Source organism: Bombina bombina, chromosome 1, assembly GCF_027579735.1.
Source record: "Bombina bombina isolate aBomBom1 chromosome 1, aBomBom1.pri, whole genome shotgun sequence".
In the NCBI taxonomy this organism is placed as follows: domain Eukaryota; kingdom Metazoa; phylum Chordata; class Amphibia; order Anura; family Bombinatoridae; genus Bombina; species Bombina bombina.
This window is the reverse complement of record NC_069499.1, coordinates 1,598,270,890-1,598,292,564: the sequence shown is the minus strand read 5'-3', so window position 1 is coordinate 1,598,292,564 and position 21,675 is coordinate 1,598,270,890. Positions and strand designations below refer to the sequence as shown.

Below are 21,675 nucleotides of genomic sequence, written 5' to 3'. Positions count from 1 at the left end.
AGGGAGGAGCTATATTCTCACATCTCAGGGTCATTTACTGATGGAGGAGCTAAAGTCGCATATCTCAGGGTCATTTACTGAAGGGAGGAGCTATAGTCTCACATCTCAGGGTCATTTACTGAGGGAGGAGCTATAGTCTTACATCTCAGGTTACTAAGTGAGGGAAAAACTATAGTCGCACATCTCAGGGTCATTTACTGAAGGGGTGCTATAGTCTCACATCTCAGGGTCATTTTCTTAGGGAGGAGCTATAGTCTCTCATCTCAGGGTCATTAAGTGAGGGAGGAGCTATAGTCGCAAATCTCAGTGTCATTTGCTGAGGGAGGAGTTATAGTCTCTCATCTCAGGGTCATTAACTGAGGGAGGAGCTATAGTCTCACATCTTAGGTTCATTTACTGAGGGAGGAGTTATAGTCTCACATCTTAGGTTCATTTACTGAGGGAGGAGTTATAGTCTCACATCTTAGGTTCATTTACTGATGTAGGAGCTCTAGTCTCACATTTCAGGGTAATTTACTGAGGGAGGAGCTGTAGTCTCACATCTCAGGGTCATTTACTAAAGGCAGAGCTATAGTCGCACATCTGTGTCATTTACTGAGGGAGGAGCTATTGTCACACATCTCAGGGTCATTTGCTGAGGGAGGAACTATAGTCGCACATCTCAGGGTCATTTGCTGAGGGAGGGGCTATAGTCGCACATCTCAGGTTCATTTACTATGGGAGGTTTGTCACGGATACCGGCCTGCAAGGGTTAAACCCCTACCCCCTACAACCTCACCCCTTTTTTTTCTCAGTGGTTTGGGGCTCCTCAGAACAACTACAATCTCTGGAACCTTTTTGTTTGCTTTTTGTGGCTTGTTTTTGTGTTGAGAACAGCTGGTCTATGACCAGGGAAACCCTCCTAGGCTGGCGGGGCTCCTGGAACTCCCAGTCGGCCACAGGACATCAGGACACCCGTTAACTTTACCCCTGGTTGCTCCAGCAGCCCTTTGGACTGTGGCATCTGGGGATCACCTGAAAACGCCACCCCTGGGTCCTGGGCCTGTGGCTTCTATGCAGGTACCAGCCTGTCTGGAGGGGCGGGAATGGCGGGAAAATTTTGGGATTGTACAGGGTCTTATCAAGATGAGCTGTGTGTATAAAAGGAGTGTTTGTTTTCAATAAAATCAGTTCCTGTTTCACCTGAATGCTAGTATGTCTAGTTATTTGGATGGGATCTAGCTAAAATCACTTTCCTGGGCTACATAGCAGCCTGTTCCAGGCAGAGGAAGAAACCTCAGGCAGAGCTACCCAGTCTGGGTAGCTGGAGTCTGCCACAGGGTGGGAACCTGAATACTGGGGCTGTCGGACATCAGGGGTGGCTACAGCCTGTGGACACTTGCCAGCTACATAGCTGCAGTCGGCAGGGAGGAAGCAGGACTCGTTTGGTGGAACTACCCAGTCGGGGTAGCTGGGGTATCCGTCACATTGGCCGGCAGTGGTGGGATCTGCTTCTTCCACACGGTTCCTGCTGACAGAGGAGAAGTGCCAGAGGCGCTGGCCCCGCTGTACGGTCCTGGTTCTGCACATAACGAGCGGGAAGAGAGGAACTTTTTACATCATTGACTCTGGAGGAAGGCTCTCCAACAGGAGCGGGACTGTTTTGGAAAGGTCCTCCCCACTGATACGGAAAGGTACTGGCTCCAGCTAGATTTACGAATGCCTTTCCTGGGAGAACAACCCAGGGAGGAACAGCTGATTGCCTTACACGGACTGGTCCAGACAGAGATAGCGCTGGAGGATGGCTACCGAGCCCTCCAGTGGTATGCTTTGCATGTGCGGTCATGGCTGAAGGAGGTCTACCCCCCCAGAGGGCTTTGGCAGCCCTGGATTACTCTTTGAAATGATGCTAAAGGACCCCGACTTTGGGGATAAGACTGACGGAAGACTGTCTGAAATTCGCGGGTACCGAAAGACTGTTGGATCTCTCAGGAGTGCCTTGGCTTCAAGCCGATCTGAATTTTATGAGTGTCCAGGAATGGGAACTGGAAGTGGCATATGCAGAACTGCTGGATCCTGATCAACAGTCTGGCTCCGAGCTTATGGTCTTGGTCTTGGACCAGGGAGCCACCCCAGCAGAAGCGCTGGCAACAGGACAGAGAGCTGCTAGTCTCTGACCAGCACCTGCAATTGCTCCAGGAAACCATGGAGCAGAGCCCGCTAACCTCAATCCTCTTACAGAGAACCCCTTGCAGGGAGAGATGGATGTTAATAACTCTCCCCAGCAGCAGAACCTCTTCCCGGGAGAGGAGACTGGCGGTTTATCTCCCCAGCAGCAGAGCCAGGAGCAGGGAGGGGAGACAGTTGGTCTCTCTCTCCCCAGTGGCAGAGCCATCCCCTGGGAGTGAAGGTAGTCGTCCTCCCTCCCCGTAAGCATAACCCCTTCCTGAGAGAGGAGACAGTCGGTCTCTCTCCCCAGCGGCAGAGCCAGGAGCAGGGAGAGGAGAGGAGACAGTCGGTCTCTCTCCCCAGCAGCAGAGCCAGGAGCCGGGAGAGGAGACAGTCGGTCTCTCTCCCCAGTGGCAGAGCCATCCCCTGGGAGTGGAGGTAGTCGTCCTCCCTCCCCTTACAGAGAACCCATTGCAAGGAGAGATGGATGTTGATAACTCTCCCCAGCAGCAGAACCCTTTCCTGGGAGAGGAGACATTCGGTCTCTCTCCCCAGCAGCAGAGCCATCCCCTGGGAGTGGAGGTAGTCGTCCTCCCTCCCCGTACTCAGAACTCCTTCCTATGAGAGGAGACAGTCGGTCTCTATCCCCAGCGGCAGAGCCAGGAGCAGGGAGAGGAGACAGTCAGTCTCTCTTCCCAGTGGAAGAGCCATCCTCTGGGAGTGGAGGCAGTCATCCTCCCTCCCCGTACACAGAACCCCTTCCTGGGAGAGGAGACAGTCGGTCTCTCTCCCCAGCAGCAGATCTATCCTTCAGGAGCAGAGGTAGTCGTCCTCCCTCCCTTTACAGAGAAGCACTTGCAGGGAGAGACGGGTATCGATATCTCTCCCCAGCAGCTGAATCCCTTTCTGGGAGAGACAGTTGGTCTCTCTCCCCAGTGGCAGAACCCTGTACAGGGAGCAGAGACAGCCGGTCTCCTTCCCCAGTGGCAGCACAGTTTCCCATGGAGTGGAGGTAGCAGACCTCCCTGCCCAGAGGTAGATCTCCTTCTCGGGAGAAGAGAAAGACGGTTTTTCCCCTCAGTAGCTTGGCAGGGTCTCCACCCTTTTCTTGTCCCAGAGTATTTCTCACCGGGGGCATGCATTGCATTGGGCAAGGAGGATAAAAGCTTATGCAGTTGGTGTCACATGTTTGGGCACCCGAGCTTTGCATGCCCCACCCCTCCGGTCTGGGGTGGGAATTCAGCTGGGAAACCGTCACTAGCTTTGTTTGTGGGTGGGTCAGCCGGTACTAAACAGAGTGTCACAGAGAGAGGCAGTGTGGCCATGGAACTTAAGGACACTGAAACTTGTGGGACAGCAATTGTTTGTGAGCCGGCCTTAGCCAATTTGTTTGGGACTTTGCCTTATGTGACTATCCCTGCGCCCAGGGCACAGGGTATAAACGCCAGCAGGAACCCCCAGGATGCCCCAAGCTCAGGAGAGATGGGAAAACCTCCCAGCAACCGAGAAGTGGAGGGCCACTGTCGGACAGCCCCAGGCCGACCCATTAAGGGTCTAGCCGGGACTGCCGAACTGGAGGGGGGAGATGTCATGGATACTGGGCTGCAAAGGTTAAACCCCCACCCCCTACAACCTCACCCCTGTTTCTCAGTGCTTTTGGGCTCCTCAGAGCAACCACAATCTCTGGAAGCTTTTTGTTTGCTTTTTGTGTTTTGTTTTTGTGTTAAGAGAAGAGCTGGTCTATGACCAGGAAAACCCTCCAAGGCTGGCAGGGCTCCAGGAACTCCCAGTTGGCCACCTCATAACGGACACCCGCCTAACCCCTCTCAGGCTGGCCGGGCTCCTGGAACTCCTGGTCGACCACAGGACAGCAGGACACCCGCTAACTTTACCCCTGGTCGCTCCAGCAGCCCTTTGCCCCAGAGCTCCACTCTTTTGAGGATTGGTAGCCCCTAGGGAGGACAAAAGATGAGGGAATTATCGGAGGGGAGCTTCTTTGGGAACCGGGGGCTTTGGACACCCCTTATAACTTCAAGGGACTGTAACTCCGGTCCCCAGTAACAAATCATGCTGATTTTTAAATTGTGGCATCTGGGGACCGAGAGCTTTAAAATGACATCCTGGAAGTGCCGCCGCACTACCGGGATCACCCCAAAACCGCCACCCCTGGGCCTGTGGCTTCTATGGAGATGCCAGCCTGTCTGAAGGGGCGGGAATGGCGGGAAAATTGTGGGATTGTCCAGGGTCTTATCAAAATGAGCTGTGTGTATAAAAGGAGTGTGTGTTTTCAATAAAATCAGTTCCTTATTCACCTGAATGCTAGTATGTCTAGTTATTTGGGTAGGATCCAGCTAAAACCACTTTCTTGGGCTACATAGCAGCCTGTTCCAGGCAGAGGAAGAAAACCTCAGGCAGAGCTACCCAGTCTGGGTAGCTGGAGTCTGCCACAGGGTGGGAACCTGAATACTGGTGCTGTCGGGCATCAGGGGTGGCTACAGGCTGTGGTCACTTGCCAGCTACATAGCTGCAGTCGGCAGGGAGGAAGCAGGATCCGTTTGGCAGAAATACCCAGTCGGGGTAGCCGGGGTATCCGTCACAAGGAGCTATAGCTGCACATCTCAGGGTCATTTGCTGAGGGAGGAGCTATAATCGCATATCTCAGGGTCATTTGCTGAGGGAGAAGCTATAGTCACACATCTCAGTGTCATTTACTGAGGGAGGAGCTATAGTCGCTGTGACGAACCAAGGTTATCCAACCCTGTGCCAGTCACTTATTTGGCACAGAAAGGGTTATCAGCCCCCTTTTTCTGTCACCAATAGGTCACAATCTAGCCACACCAGGCAAGCTTGTGATTCAGTTTAGTGGGTGCAAGGGTTAATCCCACTCCCTAGTCTGTACTAGACGTAAGAGAAATGCCCTAAACTCCCTTTTAATGCCACCCACACTAAACCAACAATCCTATAGCTCGAATACTGCCACCACTTAAAATGTATTCAAGGGAAAATACTAAGAAAAAACCCAGACTTTACACATTAACTCTCTAAATACAATTTAGCAGAAAATAACCTAAATTATACAGTTCAAATATTCCAGTCTCTTTCAGTAACATGGTTCAATTATTAGACAAAGGCCAAACTTAATAAAGGAATTATTTATTATGCCAAAAATATTATGCACAATGCATTATTAATAAAAAGTTGTTACAAATAAAATTACACACGCAAACAGTGTTTTAAAATAAAAAGGAGAAAAAACAGAATTGAATACTTTCCTAGCTTCAAGCTCTGTGCCCGGGGCTGGCATGAAAATGATGGCTCCTTACTTCTGTACAGCAGCTCCCCTTGTAAGGAATGACAATCTTATTGTTAAAACATAAGATTCTTATACCATTTTCCACAGATCAAGTTTCCTGACCACAACCTCCTGGGCGGGCTAAGAAACCCCCCCTGTCTTTATGACCTTCAATAGACTAATTTCTTGCCTGAAATTATACAATCCATTATAAGTTCTGCTAGGTAACTCAATTTCTATATTTACATATCTAGAACCTTTTAGTTTTATTGGGAGAATCGGTTTGATATAAAATATGCCATAGGTTGTCATATTTATCTTCCTTTAAGGTTATAACAGTTTTAACACACATATGTACATAATATACCAATGTCCTTTCAGTGACCTGGTCAGTTTTTGGTGATGAAGGGCCTGTTTTACATCATGCATTCTATTGACAGCCTAAGCCATAAACTTTATCCTGTGTATCTCTGGGACTAAGAGCTTGAGTGGCTTTATGACTCAATGCATACACAATAACATTTGGTGGGGCTATTTAGGAGACTCCTGGTAGTTCAAAGAAAACACAAGTCACAATTCTTCTTGAAAACAAATAACTGTTTTGAGTTCAAGCTACACAGAATTAACCCCTTCTTAGTTAAATCCTGAGGTTTTCGTGACACCTCCCCCAATAAGAGACGCAAAAGGGGGGTGGCTACAAGCCACTCCCAATGTGTATCAAAGGGGACACTCCTCCTGGCGTGACAGACCATCAGCATTACCATGCATACTGCCCTTTTTATGTTGTACGGTAAACTCATGTTGTAGAGCTAAGCTCCACCTGAGGAGTTTACCATTTGAGCCAGCTACCCTATGTAACCAGTGTAAGGGGTTGTGGTCAGTTATCACTGTAAACTGGCGTCCATACAGATAAGGCTGTAGCTTTTGCAAGGCCCAAACTATAGCAAGGCACTCTTTTTCCACAGTGGCATATGCCACTTCTCGCAGGAGTAATTTCCTGCTGAGGTACACAATGGGGTGCTCCTCACCTTTCTTATCCACCTGACTCAGCACAGCCCCTAGCCCATAGTTAGAAGCATCCGTTTGCACTATGAATCTCCTGTGGAAATCAGGGGCCTGTAGTACAGGGGAGTCCGTAAGGGCAATTTTCAATAAATTAAAAGCCCTGTCACACTCAGGGGTCCATTTGACTGTTAGAGGTAGGCTTTTTTTGTAAGGTCTGTTAGGGGTTTGGCTATGGTACTATAGTGTGGCACAAACTTTCTATAGTACCCTGCGGTACCCAGGAAGGACATAACCTGTTTCTTTGTCTTAGGGGTAGGCCAGGCCATTATGGCTTCAGTTTTACTTGGCTCGGGGCGCAGTACCCCTCTTCCCACCAGGTGACCCAAGTACTGGACCTCCCCCATGCCCAGCTGACACATCTGGTTTTATAGTTAGCCCAGCAGTGGCTATTTGGTCCAATACACTGGCTAAATGTGTGAGGTGTTCCTCCAAGGTATCACTGAACACTGCAATATCATCCAGGTATGCAACAGCTTGCCCATCTAGCCCCTCCAATAAGTTGTTAACTAGCCGCTGGAATGTGGCAGGGGCATTTTTCATCCCAAAGGGCATCACTTGGAACTCATATAACCCAAAAGGAGTGATAAAGGCAGACCTCTCTTGTGCTTCTGGGGTCATAGCGATCTGCCAGTATCCCCTGCTGAGATCCATGATACTCAGAAACTTGGACCCTGCTAGCCTGTCCAGTAGCTCATCTATGCAAGGCATAGGATAAGCATCAAATTCAGTCACTAAGTTTAGCTTTCTGTAATCTACACAGAACCTAGTGGTTTTGTCCTTTTTGGGGACTAGTACCACTGGGGAGGCCCAGGGGCTGTGGGACTTACAAATCACTCCAAGCTCTAGCATCTCCTCTATCTCCCTTTTTATGTCAGCACTGACCTGCAAGGATACCCTGTAAGCTGTTTGTCTGAGGGGATGGTGATTCCTAGTATCTACATGATGTGTGACTAGGTGTGTCCTGCCAGGCTTCCCTGTGAACACGCTGTAGTAAGGCCTAAGAACCTCAGACAGCTGATGCCGCTGATCCCCAGTTAAGTGGGCACTAATCTGGGCAGCTTCTAGGGTGTTGTTTTTCCTGGTGGGGGCCAGTAAATCAACAAGAGGGTCAGTCTCATGCTCTTCTCCAGGCAAACTACACACAGTTAACACGGTGGGTTCTCTGTCATAATAAGCTTTTATCATATTTATATGATAGATTTTTTGCCTTCTACCCTCCTCATCCAGAGACACCACATAGTTCACATCATTCATCCTCTTTAGGATAGTAAATGGACCCTCCCAGGCAGCCTGTAGTTTGTTCTGTCTCATGGTATTAAAACAAGCACTTTCTGTCCCACATCATACACTCTCTGGCATTCCGGTCATACCACTGCTTCTGCTTAGACTGGGCAGCCTTTATGTTTTCCTGTACCTCCACCACTAGGCTATGCATTCTGTCCCTGAACCTTATTACATTGTCTACTACCGAGGTTTCTTGAGCACCCAATTTCCCTTCCCATCCCTCCCTGATCAGATCAAGGGGGCCACGCACTCTGCGTCCATATAGGAGTTCAAAGGGGGAGAAACCAGTGGATTCATGGGGCACCTCTCTATAAGCAAATAGGAGGTGTGGCAGGTAACGCTCCCAGTCCTTTCCCTGTGACTGCACAAAGGTTTTAAGCATCTGCTTCAGGGTTCCATTAAACCTTTCACACAAGCCATTGGTCTGGGGGTGGTATGGGCTAGTCACCAGGTGTTCTACCTGCACCTTTTTACATAGACTCTGCATCAGGCCAGACAAATTGCGTGCCCTGATCAGTTAGCATTTCCTTAGGGAAACCTACCCTTGCAAAGATACCCAGTAAAGCATCAGCCACTTTATCAGCCCTGATAGATGACAGGGCCACTGCCTCTGGGTAGCGGGTCGCATAATCCACTACCGTCAGAATTAATCTTTTCCCTGAACTGCTTGGGATAGCTAGGGGCCCTACTATATCCACAGCCATCCTCTCAAAGGGCTCAGTCACTATGGGGAGGGGAATTAAAGGGGCACGTCCCACCTCTCCAGGTTTCCCCACTTTCTGACACGCAGGACAGGAGCGACAATAATTAGCAACATCAGTACCCATCCCTGGCCAATAAAAGTGATGGGACAACCGGGCTTTGGTTCTCTGTACCCCTAGATGTCCTGCCATAGGAATTTCATGGGCCACTCCCAACAGTTGCGCTCTAAACCGTTTAGGTACCACTGTCTCTCAGCTAGCCAGGGATCCTGTCCCTCCACTGGAATGGACTCCCGATACAACCTCCCTTTATCCCAGTACACTCTCTCTTTATCAGAGTCAGCAGGCAGCTGCCTAGCTAGGTACCTGATCTTCTCTAGTGTGGGATCGGTCCCCTGGACCTGCTGAAAATCCTGACTCTGACCAATTATTAGGGACTGTGCTGTTTGAGGCCCCCCACCTTCCTTGTCAGTGTTCTCCCCTGGGTCCTCAGGCTGAATCACCCCCTGCTCCCTAATCTGGGCCGACTGCTGTCGGGTCACCACTGATACAGAGGGGCCCTCCCCCTCTGGCACTACTTCTACACACTTTTGGTACTTAGGGATGATTGGTTCACACACCAACAGACTGTCATTCTCATTCAGCTCTCTCTCTCTGTCGGTGCATCCTCCCATATTTTCACAGGGCCCTACAGACATGTCTGGTTCAGGTAAGGGCTGCATCATGCACACACCCTGCCCCTCCTCCCCTTCAGCACATATCTGATCATAGTTACACATGGTCTCTTGTACATTAGGACCCTTATCTAGTTTACCTAGGTCACAGGTATCATGATCAGGTATATACTGTGACAATAATCTACCCAAATCAGTACCAAGCAATACATTTGTAGGAATATTATCTGATACTCCCACATCTCTTAACCCTCTTCCTGCTCCCCAATCTAGATATACTCGTGCCATAGGCACTGCAGGCTGTACTCCCCCAATCCCTTTAACCGCTAGAGTCTTTCCAGGGATAATGTCCTCCGAGCTAACTAGCTCTGGACGTACAATAGTCACTTCTGCACCCGTGTGCCGTAGCCTCAATGTTACCTTATCTCCAACAGTCACAGGTTGTAAGTTCTCATTGGTACTTTCCTCTGGCCGGGTTACAAACAAAACAGAAGATGATAATCCTGAGGAGTGGCCTCCTCCTGCTGATGCTGAAGGTTTCTTCCTCTCTGGGCAGTTAGTGCTGATGTGACCCATTTTTTGACAAGCAAAACACTTGCGAGTATCTCCCTGCCCAAATGCAGCACCCGCCCCTCCTTTTCCAGAGGGAGCAGACACACTAGATAAAGGCACAGCAGGTTTTGTGAAGGGGGGTCGTGCAGCAGATCCATTCCAGGTGGATCCCCCCTTAGAAAAGGTTTTTCTCCCATTCCCTGGTGAACTGTTGGCTGTGTAAAAATCAGCAAGCTCACGAGCTTCCAATGCTGTTATGGGCTTCTGATCCAAAACCCATTCTTGAACTCCGGCTGGGCACAGCTGCATAAATTGCTCCTTCACAATCAAATCTTCCAGCTCCTCCATAGTGGCAACCTTTAATCCTCTGACCCACTGTTTAAAGGCTGTCATCAAGTTCCCAACAGCTGCAGTATAGCTCTCTGACAAACCTTTCTGCAGAGAACGGAATTTCTTTCTGTACACCTCAGGAGTAAGATTATATCTCCTCTGCAGTGCAGCTTTAATGGAATCATAGTCCTGATCAAACTCTGGGGGTAGTTCAGCAAACGCCTCCAGTGCAGGACCTTTCAGGCCAGGGGTAAGGTACTTGGCCCACTGCTCCCTTGGCAACTGGAACTGTCTGCAAACTTTCCTAAAGCTACGCAGGAATACATCCACATCTCCATCTTTCTCCAGGGTGGGAAAATTCTCTGCGTGCACTCTGGGAGCAGGTGGGTCTCTAGGTTCACTAACAACAGGGGAGACCGTCCCCCTCTCCAACCGTGCAAGCTGTAGCTGATACTCTCTCTCCGCCTGTCGTTCAGCAGCCTGTCTTTCAGCTGCCAAAGCCTCTCTCTCAGCTGCCAGAGACGCCTTTCTCTCAGCCACAGCTGCCTGTCGTTCAGCAGCCTGTCTTTCATAAAACTTTGTAATCAGTTCCATGTGCAAACTTGCATCCACTGAGCCCATATGTTTAAGAACAGTTTGCAAATAACAGTCCAATGGATCCCCAGATCCTGATGAATCACTGCCCACAGCTGCAGACATCTCTCCTGGGACTTCAACTGGTGTGATTTGGCTGTTATCATATTCAACAAGAGCTTGTGTCTCTTTAGATCGCTGCTCGTATGCCTCCATAGCAAAAATAAAATGGAAAAGAAAAAAAAGAGAATAGGGAAGGGGACTGTTTGCAATGTGTTACTATATAATGCACTGAGTTTTAGCCTTTGGAAATTGTAAGAAACAATTTCTTTTAGTACCGGGATTTTCACACTAGCAAATCCACACGCACTAAAATCTAATAATAAAAAAAAATATCTACACCGCTGCCCACCAATTTGTGATGAACCAAGGTTATCCAACCCTGTGCCAGTCACTTATTTGGCACAGAAAGGGTTATCAGCCTTTTTTTCTGTCACCAATAGGTCACAATCTAGACACACCAGGTAAGCTTGTGATTCAGTTTAGTGGGTGCAAGGGTTAATCCCACTCCCTAGTCTGTACTAGACGTAAGAGAAATGCCCTAAACTCCCTTTTAATGCCACCCACACTAAACCAACAATCCTATAGCTCCAATACTGCCACAACTTAAAATGTATTCAAGGGAAAATCCTAAGAAAAAACCCAGACTTTACACATTAACTCTCTAAATACAATTTAGCAGAAAATAACCTAAATTATACAGTTCTAATATTCCAGTCTCTTTCAGTAACATGGTTCAATTATTAGACAAAGGCCAAACTTAATAAAGGAATTATTTATTATGCCAAAAATATTATGCACAATGCATTATTAATAAAAAGTTGTTACAAATAAAATTACACACGCAAACAGTGTTTTAAAATAAAAAGGAGAAAAAACAGAATTGAATACTTTCCTAGCTTCAAGCTCTGTGCCCGGGGCTGGCATGAAAATGATGGCTCCTTACTTCTGTACAGCAGCTCCCCTTGTAAGGAATGACAATCTTATTGTTAAAACATAAGATTCTTATGCCATTTTCCACAGATCAAGTTGCCTGACCACACCCTCCTGGGCGGGCTAAGAAAACCCCCCTGTCTTTATGACCTTCAATAGACTAATTTCTTGCCTGAAATTATACAATCCATTATAAGTTCTGCTAGGTAACTCAATTTCTATATTTACACATCTAGAACCTTTTAGTTTTATTGGAAGAATCGGTTTGATATCAAATATGCCATAAATTGTCATATTTACCTTCCTTTAACGTTATAACAGCTTTAACACACATATGTACATAATATACCAATGTCCTTTCAGTGACCTGGTCAGTTTTTGGTGATGAAGGGCCTGTTTTGCATCATGCATTCTATTGACAGCCTAAGCCATAAACTTTATCCTGTGTATCTCTGGGACTAAGAGCTTGAGTGGCTTTATTACTCAATGCATACACAATAATATTTGGTGGGGCTATTTAGGAGACTCCTGGCAGTTCAAAGAAAACACAAGTCACAATTCTTCTTGAAAACAAATAACTGTTTTGAGTTCAAGCTACACAGAATTAACCCCTTCTTAGCTAAATCCTGAGGTTTTTGTGACAGTCGCACATCTCAGGGTCATTTGCTGAGGGAGGAGCTATAGTCTTACATCTCAGGGTCATTAACTGAGGGAGGAGCTATAGTTTCACATCAAAGGGTCATTTACTGAGGGAGGAGCTATAGTCGCACATCTCAGGGTCATTTACTGAAGGAGGAGCTATAGTCGCACATCTCAGGGTCATTTACTGAGGGAGGAGCTATAGTCGCACATCTCAGGGTCATTTACTGAGGGAGGAGCTATAGTCACATCTCAGGGTCATTTACTAAAGGAGGAGCTAAAGTCGCACATCAGGGTCATTTACTGAGGGAGGAGCTATAGTCTCACATCTCAGGGTCATTTACTGAGGGAGGAGCTATAGTCTCCCATCTCAGGGTCATTTACTGAGGGAGGAGCTATATTCTCACATCTCAGGGTCATTTACTGAGGGAGGAGCTATAGTCTCACATCTCAGGGTCATTTACTGAAGGAGGAGCTATACTCGCACATCTCAGGGTCATTTACTGAGGGAGGAGCTATAGTCTCACATCTCAGGGTCATTTACTGAAGGAGGAGCTATACTCGCACATCTCAGGGTCATTTACTGAGGGAGGAGCTATTGTCTCAAATCAGTGACACAATTCTTCTTGAAAACAAATAACTGTTTTGAGTTCAAGCTACACAGAATTAACCCCTTCTTAGCTAAATCCTGAGGTTTTCGTGACAGTCGCACATCTCAGGGTCATTTGCTGAGGGAGGAGCTATAGTCTCACATCTCAGGGTCATTAACTGAGGGAGGAGCTATAGTTTCACATCAAAGGGTCATTTACTGATGGAGGAGCTATAGTCGCACATCTCAGGGTCATTTACTGATGGAGGAGCTATAGTCGCACATCTCAGGGTCATTTACTAAGGGAGGAGCTATAGTCTCACATCTCAGGGTCATTTACTAAAGGAGGAGCTAAAGTCGCACATCTCAGGGTCATTTACTGAGGGAGGAGCTATAGTCTCACATCTCAGGGACATTTACTGAGGGAGGAGCTATAGTCTCACATCTCAGGGTCGTTTACTGAGGGAGGAGCTATAGTCGCACATCTCAGGGTTATTTACTGAGGGAGGAGCTATAGTCTCCCATCTCAGGGTCATTTACTGAGGGAGGAGCTATATTCTCACATCTCAGGGTCATTTACTGAGGGAGGAGCTTTAGTCGCACATCTCAGGGTCATTTACTGAAGGAGGAGCTATACACGCACATCTCAGGGTCATTTACTGAGGGAGGAGCTATAGTCTCAAATCTCAGTGTCATTACTGTTGGAGTAGGTATAGTCTTTATTATTCTAGTCTTTTTTTACCCATTCCCCAGTTTTGCATAACCAACACAGTTATAATAATACACTTTTTACCTCTGTGATTACCTTGTATCTAAGCCTTGGCAAACTGCCCCCTTATTTCAGTTCTTGTGACAGACTTGCATTTTAGCCAATCAGTGCTGACTCCTAGCTAACTTCACGTGCATGAGCTCAATGTTATCTATATGACACACATGAACTAACGTCCTTTAGTGGTGAGAAACTGTCAAAATGCTTCCACATAGGAGGCTGCCTTCAAGGTCTAAGGAATTAGCGTATGAGCCTACCTACGTTTAGCTTTCAACTAAGAATACCAACAGAACAAAGCAAAATTGGTGATAAAAGTAAATTATCATGGGGGGCGGAGCCCGGAGAGCTGACTATATTCTATGCAACTTTACCTATCGTTTAACTTGGACTTGAACCTTGAGAAACTCCTTGAGTATAGCCTGGACTCTTATCTAGCTGTTGGCGAAAGCCAAACTTAATCGCTGGTGCTACTCCTCTGAACTAGGACCGGAGCTCTACTTTCACTCTGCATAAGAGGTGGCCATCTTTACAACCTCGTGACTGCAGAATCTTATAAATACACCCGGGCTCTCAAGCTACGTTGAGGACTGTTACCATCACCTAGACCCCCCCGGCGGGTACCCTTTGCGGGCCTGTCGTTACGGAGCAGCACTACCTCACCAGTTGCTGCAATAATACACAGAGTACTAACTTTCTCCATTTTCAGTGGGGATTCATTTATCAACTATACCGGATGGAGCTTGGGGGAGCTGCTCTGCTTGAGCAGATAACTAAAATACTGGATAAACACTTTGCAAGGCTTGAGAGCGTAGTGGATGCAGCCTGGAGTAATGGCGGTGACACAATCCAGCAGAGCAGCATGGTCAGTGCTAATATGGGGACGCCTAGCCTGAAGCCTATTACTGAAAGTAACCCCCCGGAGCAGTGGCAGACTGACACACCTCCAATAGATTGACGCCTCTGGGAGAATGCATTTATACCGATGGACACCGTAAACCTGATCGGGATCACTCTAACCACATCAGCTCAACATGCTAATGACCCGTGTTAAGCAGGCATGATGTTACTGAGTCGCTCTACCCAGAATAAGCAAGAGGTCCCACACAATGTCCCTCTGACAGTCATCCAGGTCTCTAGGCTGGCATCACAAGGAGTATGGCAAACGCCTAATGAGGTACACAATCTAGCTACGGTTTTGCACAAATTAGAAGATAACATGCTAGGGGCCTTCAGTGCACGACTGTTTGTCATGAGGAGCGGTATTCAGACATACAGGCAAGTTTTTTCAAGCTGCTATTGCGGCCCCACATGCCCCAAGTCCCGCATTGCTGTGTTTAGGACTGGTGTAGGTTAGCTCACTACATACGTACGGACTAAGGAGGCGAACAGTGAACCTCACTGTCTTTTTGAAAACTTTAAGCCCAGCAGACTTTCTATCATATGTTTGAGAATTTTGCTTCCTATGGACCTCTAACTAATAACCACTTGAAAGCACAATGTTTGTTTATAGCTAGGTATACAACTTATCCAGACTTACATTCTTTTTTCTTTATTGGAGCTAAAGTAATGACCTACAGGTTTTTTTTGGGTTTTTTTAAATATATATATGCAATTCCCTATTTCTTGTTGATTCTCTTTTTATTTGTGTCAGACATTTGTTTAATATCAGAGATGAGCACTTAACTCCCATGATACCCATGTATTGTTTTACCCACTTAGAAGCAGTAATATTACCTCACTAATACTTGTTTTCTTTATGTTACCAGCTAACTTTAGCAGGGAAATGTATTTATTCCTTGTTGTTTTGGTGCAGTGAGGTCTTGCTGTCTGCGGCCGGGATGGCATGATCCTAGCGCCATCTAAAAATAAGCAGGTATATGGCTCCTAGCTCTAATATTGTGAGGGCTGGTTCACTTACAATCAATTTAGAAGTTCTAAGCTGCTCTAATAATATAATTACTAGTTATGGGTATATATTCTATCACTGTTCCAGCTAAGCTCACTAAATACAATGTGCATATTTGATGCAAACTACTAACTACCGTATTGAATTATGCAACTACTTCATAGGTGTATCCATGAGCCTAACCTTGGGAATTTAGCTTGATCTAGACTTCTAGTTAATAACCATTTGAAAGCACAGGATGAAAAGCAATATTCCTTTATATATATATATATATATATATATATATATATATATATATATATATATATATATATATATATATATATATATATATATATATATATATATATATATATATATATATATATTATTGATTGTACCTCTCCAGATTTACATTGTTTTTTTTTTCTTTTACTGGAGTAAGGCTTAAAGTAATTACCTACTGGTTCCATTTACATATGCAAGTCTCGGTGTCTTGTTGTTTTTCTTCCCATTCATACTAGTTATTTGTTTGATATAAGAGATGAGTACTTAACTCCCATTTACTGGCATGATAACCCTGTATAGATATATCCATTCAGAAGTAGTAATTTCACCTCAGTATTGCTGTATTTTGATGTTTCCAGCTAATTTTGATTGGGCAACTACTCTTTAAGAAGGTATATTGCACCTAATTCTATTATTGAGACGTCTGGTTCATTAACAATCCTCATTCAGAAGTTATAAGCTGCTCCAACAATATAATTACTAGTTAAGGTTATCTACTCTATCATTGCTCCTTTTAAGCTCACAAAATACAATGTGCATTATAGGTACAAACTACTAGCTACCATATTGCATTATGCAACCATTTAATAGATATACCCACAAGCCCAGCCTAAATATGTGTGCATATTTATAATCTCCCTTTTCTTTTTTTCCCCTCTTTTACGATAGAGAAATGTGGTTTATAGTAAACCTCAAGAGGTGCTCCTACATACTGAATCCCCCAAGTAAACCAATATTTTCAGAATGAAAGTTCTTTATTCCCCATTCGTTATAAACATAGAGCAAAATAAAATGAAAATAAGAGGTTGAGGCAATGAGACCCATGAGAGGTTTCTTACAGTTAAGGTAACCTTCTATAAGCGTCAGTTATTACACATGGTATAAGGTTCAAGAGCGGCTTCTTCAGACAGATAAGAAGGTTTACAATTTGTATTGGCGTACTGTTGAATTGTCTTCTTACAGCAACTGTAAATATTATTGGCTCCATGTCATGGAAATATCAGACATTGTTTTTTTTACATATGCAATTCTAATATGTAACTCTAATGATAAATTCTGTTAACTTGGAATGTACCTATATAATGCTGTAATACTATGTTTGTCCGCCATAAAAAAAAAAAAAAAGTAAATTATCATTAAAAACATTTTTGGAATTGACTGTTCCTTTAAATATATGTAAATGTGTGGTGAATTTAATGTGATATATAGTGCAATTGTGTTACATTTACATGGGGGTTACGCTTGATAATAGAAACAGTACATTCTATCTGAATCATGTCACATTAAAGACATAGCCATGAGTTTGTGCTACGAACCTTCAGGTTGCCGTGTCCTCGATATCTGTCATTCCCTTTGGTAGCCAATGCGTTTTATCTGGAGGTCATTGTGTCTGATCAGAAACATTTCATTCCATGAGAGGCAGCAATGAACAGAAATCATTACGTCTGTTACAGAAGCCAGAGTGTTTATATAAAGCTCTAGATAAACACTAGAAAGGATTAGACTAAAGCTACTAAATTGTCTGTCTAGTTGTTACCTGTACAGTAGGGCTTAAGTAGCTGTAGGAAGTGTGATGAATTATTTGTGTATGTTAAAGCCTCCTGTGTTGTTTCCAGCAGACTGTAAACAAGAGGATTCCCCACTACTCAGCCCGTCAGAGACCTGGGATGTCAGAACTATCATCATAAAAGAAGATTATGATGATGACTCTTATGATCAGAACACTCAGAATGGACAGATTGTATCCGCTGCGTGTGAGGGAGGTGATTACTCACAAACTCACAGTCTGCATGAGGAGACCAACAATGGGCGCTGTGATAACAGGATAATGTGGGCTACACAGGACCAGTCAAGCTCTCTCACAAGCACTAAATGTGAAACGACTGAATCATATTTTAATGGACATCATTTTAGAGATATCCTCTCCATGTCTGACTCAGATTCCAGGGAGCACGGTGACTCTGGGAATGTGCATCTTGTTACAAACCAAATTGGCCCTGATGGCAAAATTCAATTTATGTGCCAGGACTGCGGAAAAAGCTTTGCCTACAGGTCCCATTTCATTATTCACCAGAGATCTCACACTGGAGAGAAACCTTATCCATGCTCGGAGTGCGAGAAGAGATTTACTTGTACCTCTCAGCTCATTGCGCACCAGAGGACACACACAGGTGAGCGACCCTATGTGTGTGCTGAGTGTGGAGAGGGTTTCACCCAGAGTTCAGCTCTGATGCTGCACCAGAAAACGCACACAGGGGAGAAACCGCATGAGTGCATGGAATGTAATAAGAGCTTTTCACGTTATGCACACCTCATCCTGCACCAGAGAACTCATACAGGAGAAAAACCATACATTTGTACTGAGTGCGGGAAACGCTTCAGCAGTGTCTCTAACCTTACTGCACATCACCGGACTCACACTGGTGAGAAACCCTATATATGTCCTCAGTGTACGAAAGGATTTAGCCAGAGTTCAGCACTAGTCCTCCACCTCAAATCTCATACTGGGGAGAAGCCCTATATGTGCCGGGAATGTGGAAAACGCTTCAGTCGCTCCTCTCACCTGGCTCTGCACCAGAGAGCTCATACAGGGAATAGGCCATACATCTGTAATGAATGTGGGAAAAGCTTTATGCGCAGCACACACCTCACAGTGCACCAAAGGACTCATACAGGAGAAAGGCCATATTCCTGCAAAATTTGTGGGAAAAGCTTTGCTCAAAATCCACACCTTGCAAAACACCAAAGAGGCCACATATTAGAAGCAACTCGTAAACAGGCAGATAATCATAGTCCATCCTCTCTGCCAACACCCAGCTAATGTAGGAATATAGTCATTTCTCTCTTGCACTGCTCAGCAATTGTCTTATTCATCCCTGTCTGCTGACACCCAGCTAATGTAGGGTCTTATTCATCCCTGCCTGCCAACACCTAGCTAATGTAGGGTCTTACTCATCCCTGTCTGCCAACACCCAGCTAATATATGGTCTTACTCATCCCTGTCTGCCAACACCCAGTTATTGTAGGGTCTTACTCATCCCTGTCTGCTGATACCCAGCTAATGTAGGGTCTTATTCATCCCTGTATGCTGACACCCAGCTAATGTAGGATCTTACTCATCCCTTTCTGCCAACACCCAGCCATTGTAGTGTCTTACTCATCCCTGTCTGCCAACACCCAACTAATGTAGGATCTTATTCATCCTCTCTGCCGACACCCAGTTAATGTAGGAATATAGTCCTCTCTCTCTTGCACTGCTCAGCAACTGTCTTATTCATCCCTGCCTGCTGACATCCAGCTAATGTATGGTCTTATTCATCCCTGTCTGCCGACATCCAGCTAATGTAGGGTCTTATTCATCCCTGTCTGCCGACACCCAGCTAATGTAGGGTCTTATTCACCCCTGTCTGCTGACACCCAGCTAATGTAGGGTTTTACTCACCCCTGTCTGCCAGCACCCAGCTAATGTAGGGTCTTATGCACCCCTGTCTGCCAGCACCCAGCTAATGTAGGGTCTTATGCACCCCTGTCTGCCAACACCCAGCTAATGTAGGGTCTTATTCACACCTGTCTGCCGACACCCAGCTAATGTAGGGTCTTATTCACCCGTGTCTGCCAGCACCCAGCTAATGTAGGGTCTTATTCACCCTTGTCTGATGACACCCAGCTAATGTAGGGTTTTATTCATCCCTGTCTGCCGACACCCAGCTAATGTAGGGTCTTATTCATCCCTGTCTGCCAACACCCAGGTAATGTAGGATTATAGACCTTCCTCTCTTGCGCTGCTCAGCAACTGTAGGGTCTTATCCATCCCTGCCTTATAATGCTTATCTAAATTAGGATCATATCCCTTCTTCCTTTCATCCAATGGCCAGCTATTGTAAGTTCACATATCAACCTCCCTGCATACATCCAGGTTATGTAGGGTCACATTTCTCTCTCAGTACTGTCACAAAACTAATATAGGATCTATTGTAACTGTGACTTTCATGTTCTTGGTGCTATACATAGAGACCATTCGGACCTGGCTTGTTCAGGATTTGCAGCATCTGTAAATTTCTGGCAACTTTTTCAAAGATATTACATTTTACCTCTAGGTATTAAACTTTCTGGTGGTATAAATCCATTTTAGTTCCATTAAATAAAACCTAGAACTGAATATTTTATCTAGAGTTGAGTACCAGGTTAACTGTTAATAATTAGGAGGAAATGATTTAATGATAATAAAATAATAAATCTGAGTTTTAAATAATCTGTTGGCTTACCCAAGTAACACTCACCAACAAAGATATCCCATAAATAAAAGGGCTGATTAGGTAACCAAAGCCTCAGTCCTTACCATTTGCTTACCTGTAAGACTGCACCATGTTTGTCCTTTTTTATGCCCTAGATAAGATAGGTAGACACACTTTAGTGTTTTCATTATGAGCCTCCTGTGATGTAATTAATCTTGTGTATATGTACGCACCTTGCAGTTATATCGCCAACAGTTTACAGATACTAGTGTTTCACAGTAAGATGTATATAATAGATTGTTGTATAACTAAAGAAAACCATATCAAGTAGTGTTTAGAGAATGGGATTCTGGGTAAGGATGTGCAAATCGATCAATAGATGTGTCGCATGTTTTGAGTATTCTATTTGTTTTAAACACAGTAAGATATGCAGTGATTGTTGTGCTATTAAGAACTTGCCGGCATCTTCTTTGACAGTTTGTCAGTATTTTTTTCTTATGGTTTTAGTTTGGGTCATGTGTGACCCTGGAAGGTTTACAAATTCTGAGCCTGGGTTAATAGTTCTTCTATATTATACACCTAATAAGTCTTTTTTTGTTTTGTTTAGAGTTTCCTCCATTGGGGATTTCAATCTACTGTAAATAGACAGTCATTGTTTCTGCCGCAAGTACATATTGTATAAACAGTCATGTGACAAATAAAGTACACCCTCTTTGAATTCTATGGTTTTATGTACCAGGACATAAATAACAATCATCTGGTCCTTAGCAGGTTTTAAAATTAGGTAAATAAAAACTCAAATGAACAACAACACATGGCATATTACACGTGTCTTGATTTATTTAACAAAAATAAAGCCAAAATGCAGAAGTTATGTGTGAAAAACTAAGTACACCCTTACTGCTTCCATAGGAATTAAGAGGCTAAGTAGCAGCTAGGTGCAGCTAATCAAATGCCCTTGATTAATTGATCATCAGCAAGTGTGACCACCTCTATAAATGACAAACATTTAGCAATTTGCTGGTCTGGAGCATTCAGGTGTTAACACAATGCCAAGGAGGAAAGATGATGTTGCAATGATCTTAGAGAAGCAATTGTTGCTGCCCATCAATCCGGGAAGGGTTAAAAGGCAATTTTTTAAACAATTTAAAGTCCATTATTCTACAGTGAGAAAGATTATTCATAAGTGTAAAACATTCAAGACAGTTGCCAATCTTCCCAGGAGTGGACGTCCCAGCAAATTCACCCAAGGTCAGACAGTGCAATGCTCAGAGAAATTGCAAAACCCCCAAGAGTTACATCTCAGACTCTACAGGCCAAAGTTAGCATATTAAATGTTAAAGGGACACTGAACCCTAAATTTTTTCTTTTGTGATTCAGATAAAGCAAACGATTTTAAGCAACTTTCTAGTTTACTCCTATTATCAATTTTATTTGTTCTCTTGCTATCTTTATTTGAAAAGGAAGGCATCTAAGCTAAGGAGCTGGGCAATTTTGGGTTCAGAACTATGGACAGCGCTTGTTTATTGGTGGGTGAATTTATCCACCAATTAACAAAACAACCCAGGTTGTTCACCAAAAATGGGCCAGCATCTAAACTTATATTCTTGCTTTTCAAATAAAGATACCAAGAAAATGAAGAAAATTTGATAATAGAA

General features: G+C 44.8%; 1 protein-coding gene across 2 annotated transcripts in view; it reads left to right on the top strand.

Annotated features, from left to right (window-relative positions):
* Positions 1 to 20,735, top strand: part of LOC128656572 (zinc finger protein 391) — a 33,203-nt gene extending 12,468 nt beyond the window's left edge. Inside the window, exon 2 of one of the 2 annotated variants that reach the window (XM_053710561.1) lies at positions 17,402 to 20,735. In XM_053710561.1, coding sequence (XP_053566536.1) covers positions 17,402 to 18,603 — 1,202 coding nt within the window. In that variant the 3' untranslated portion in view covers positions 18,604 to 20,735. Of the gene's footprint in view, positions 1 to 17,398 lie in introns of both variants that reach the window. The other variant, XM_053710555.1, reaches the window with a different exon arrangement.
* The last annotated feature ends 940 nt before the right edge of the window (positions 20,736 to 21,675 follow it).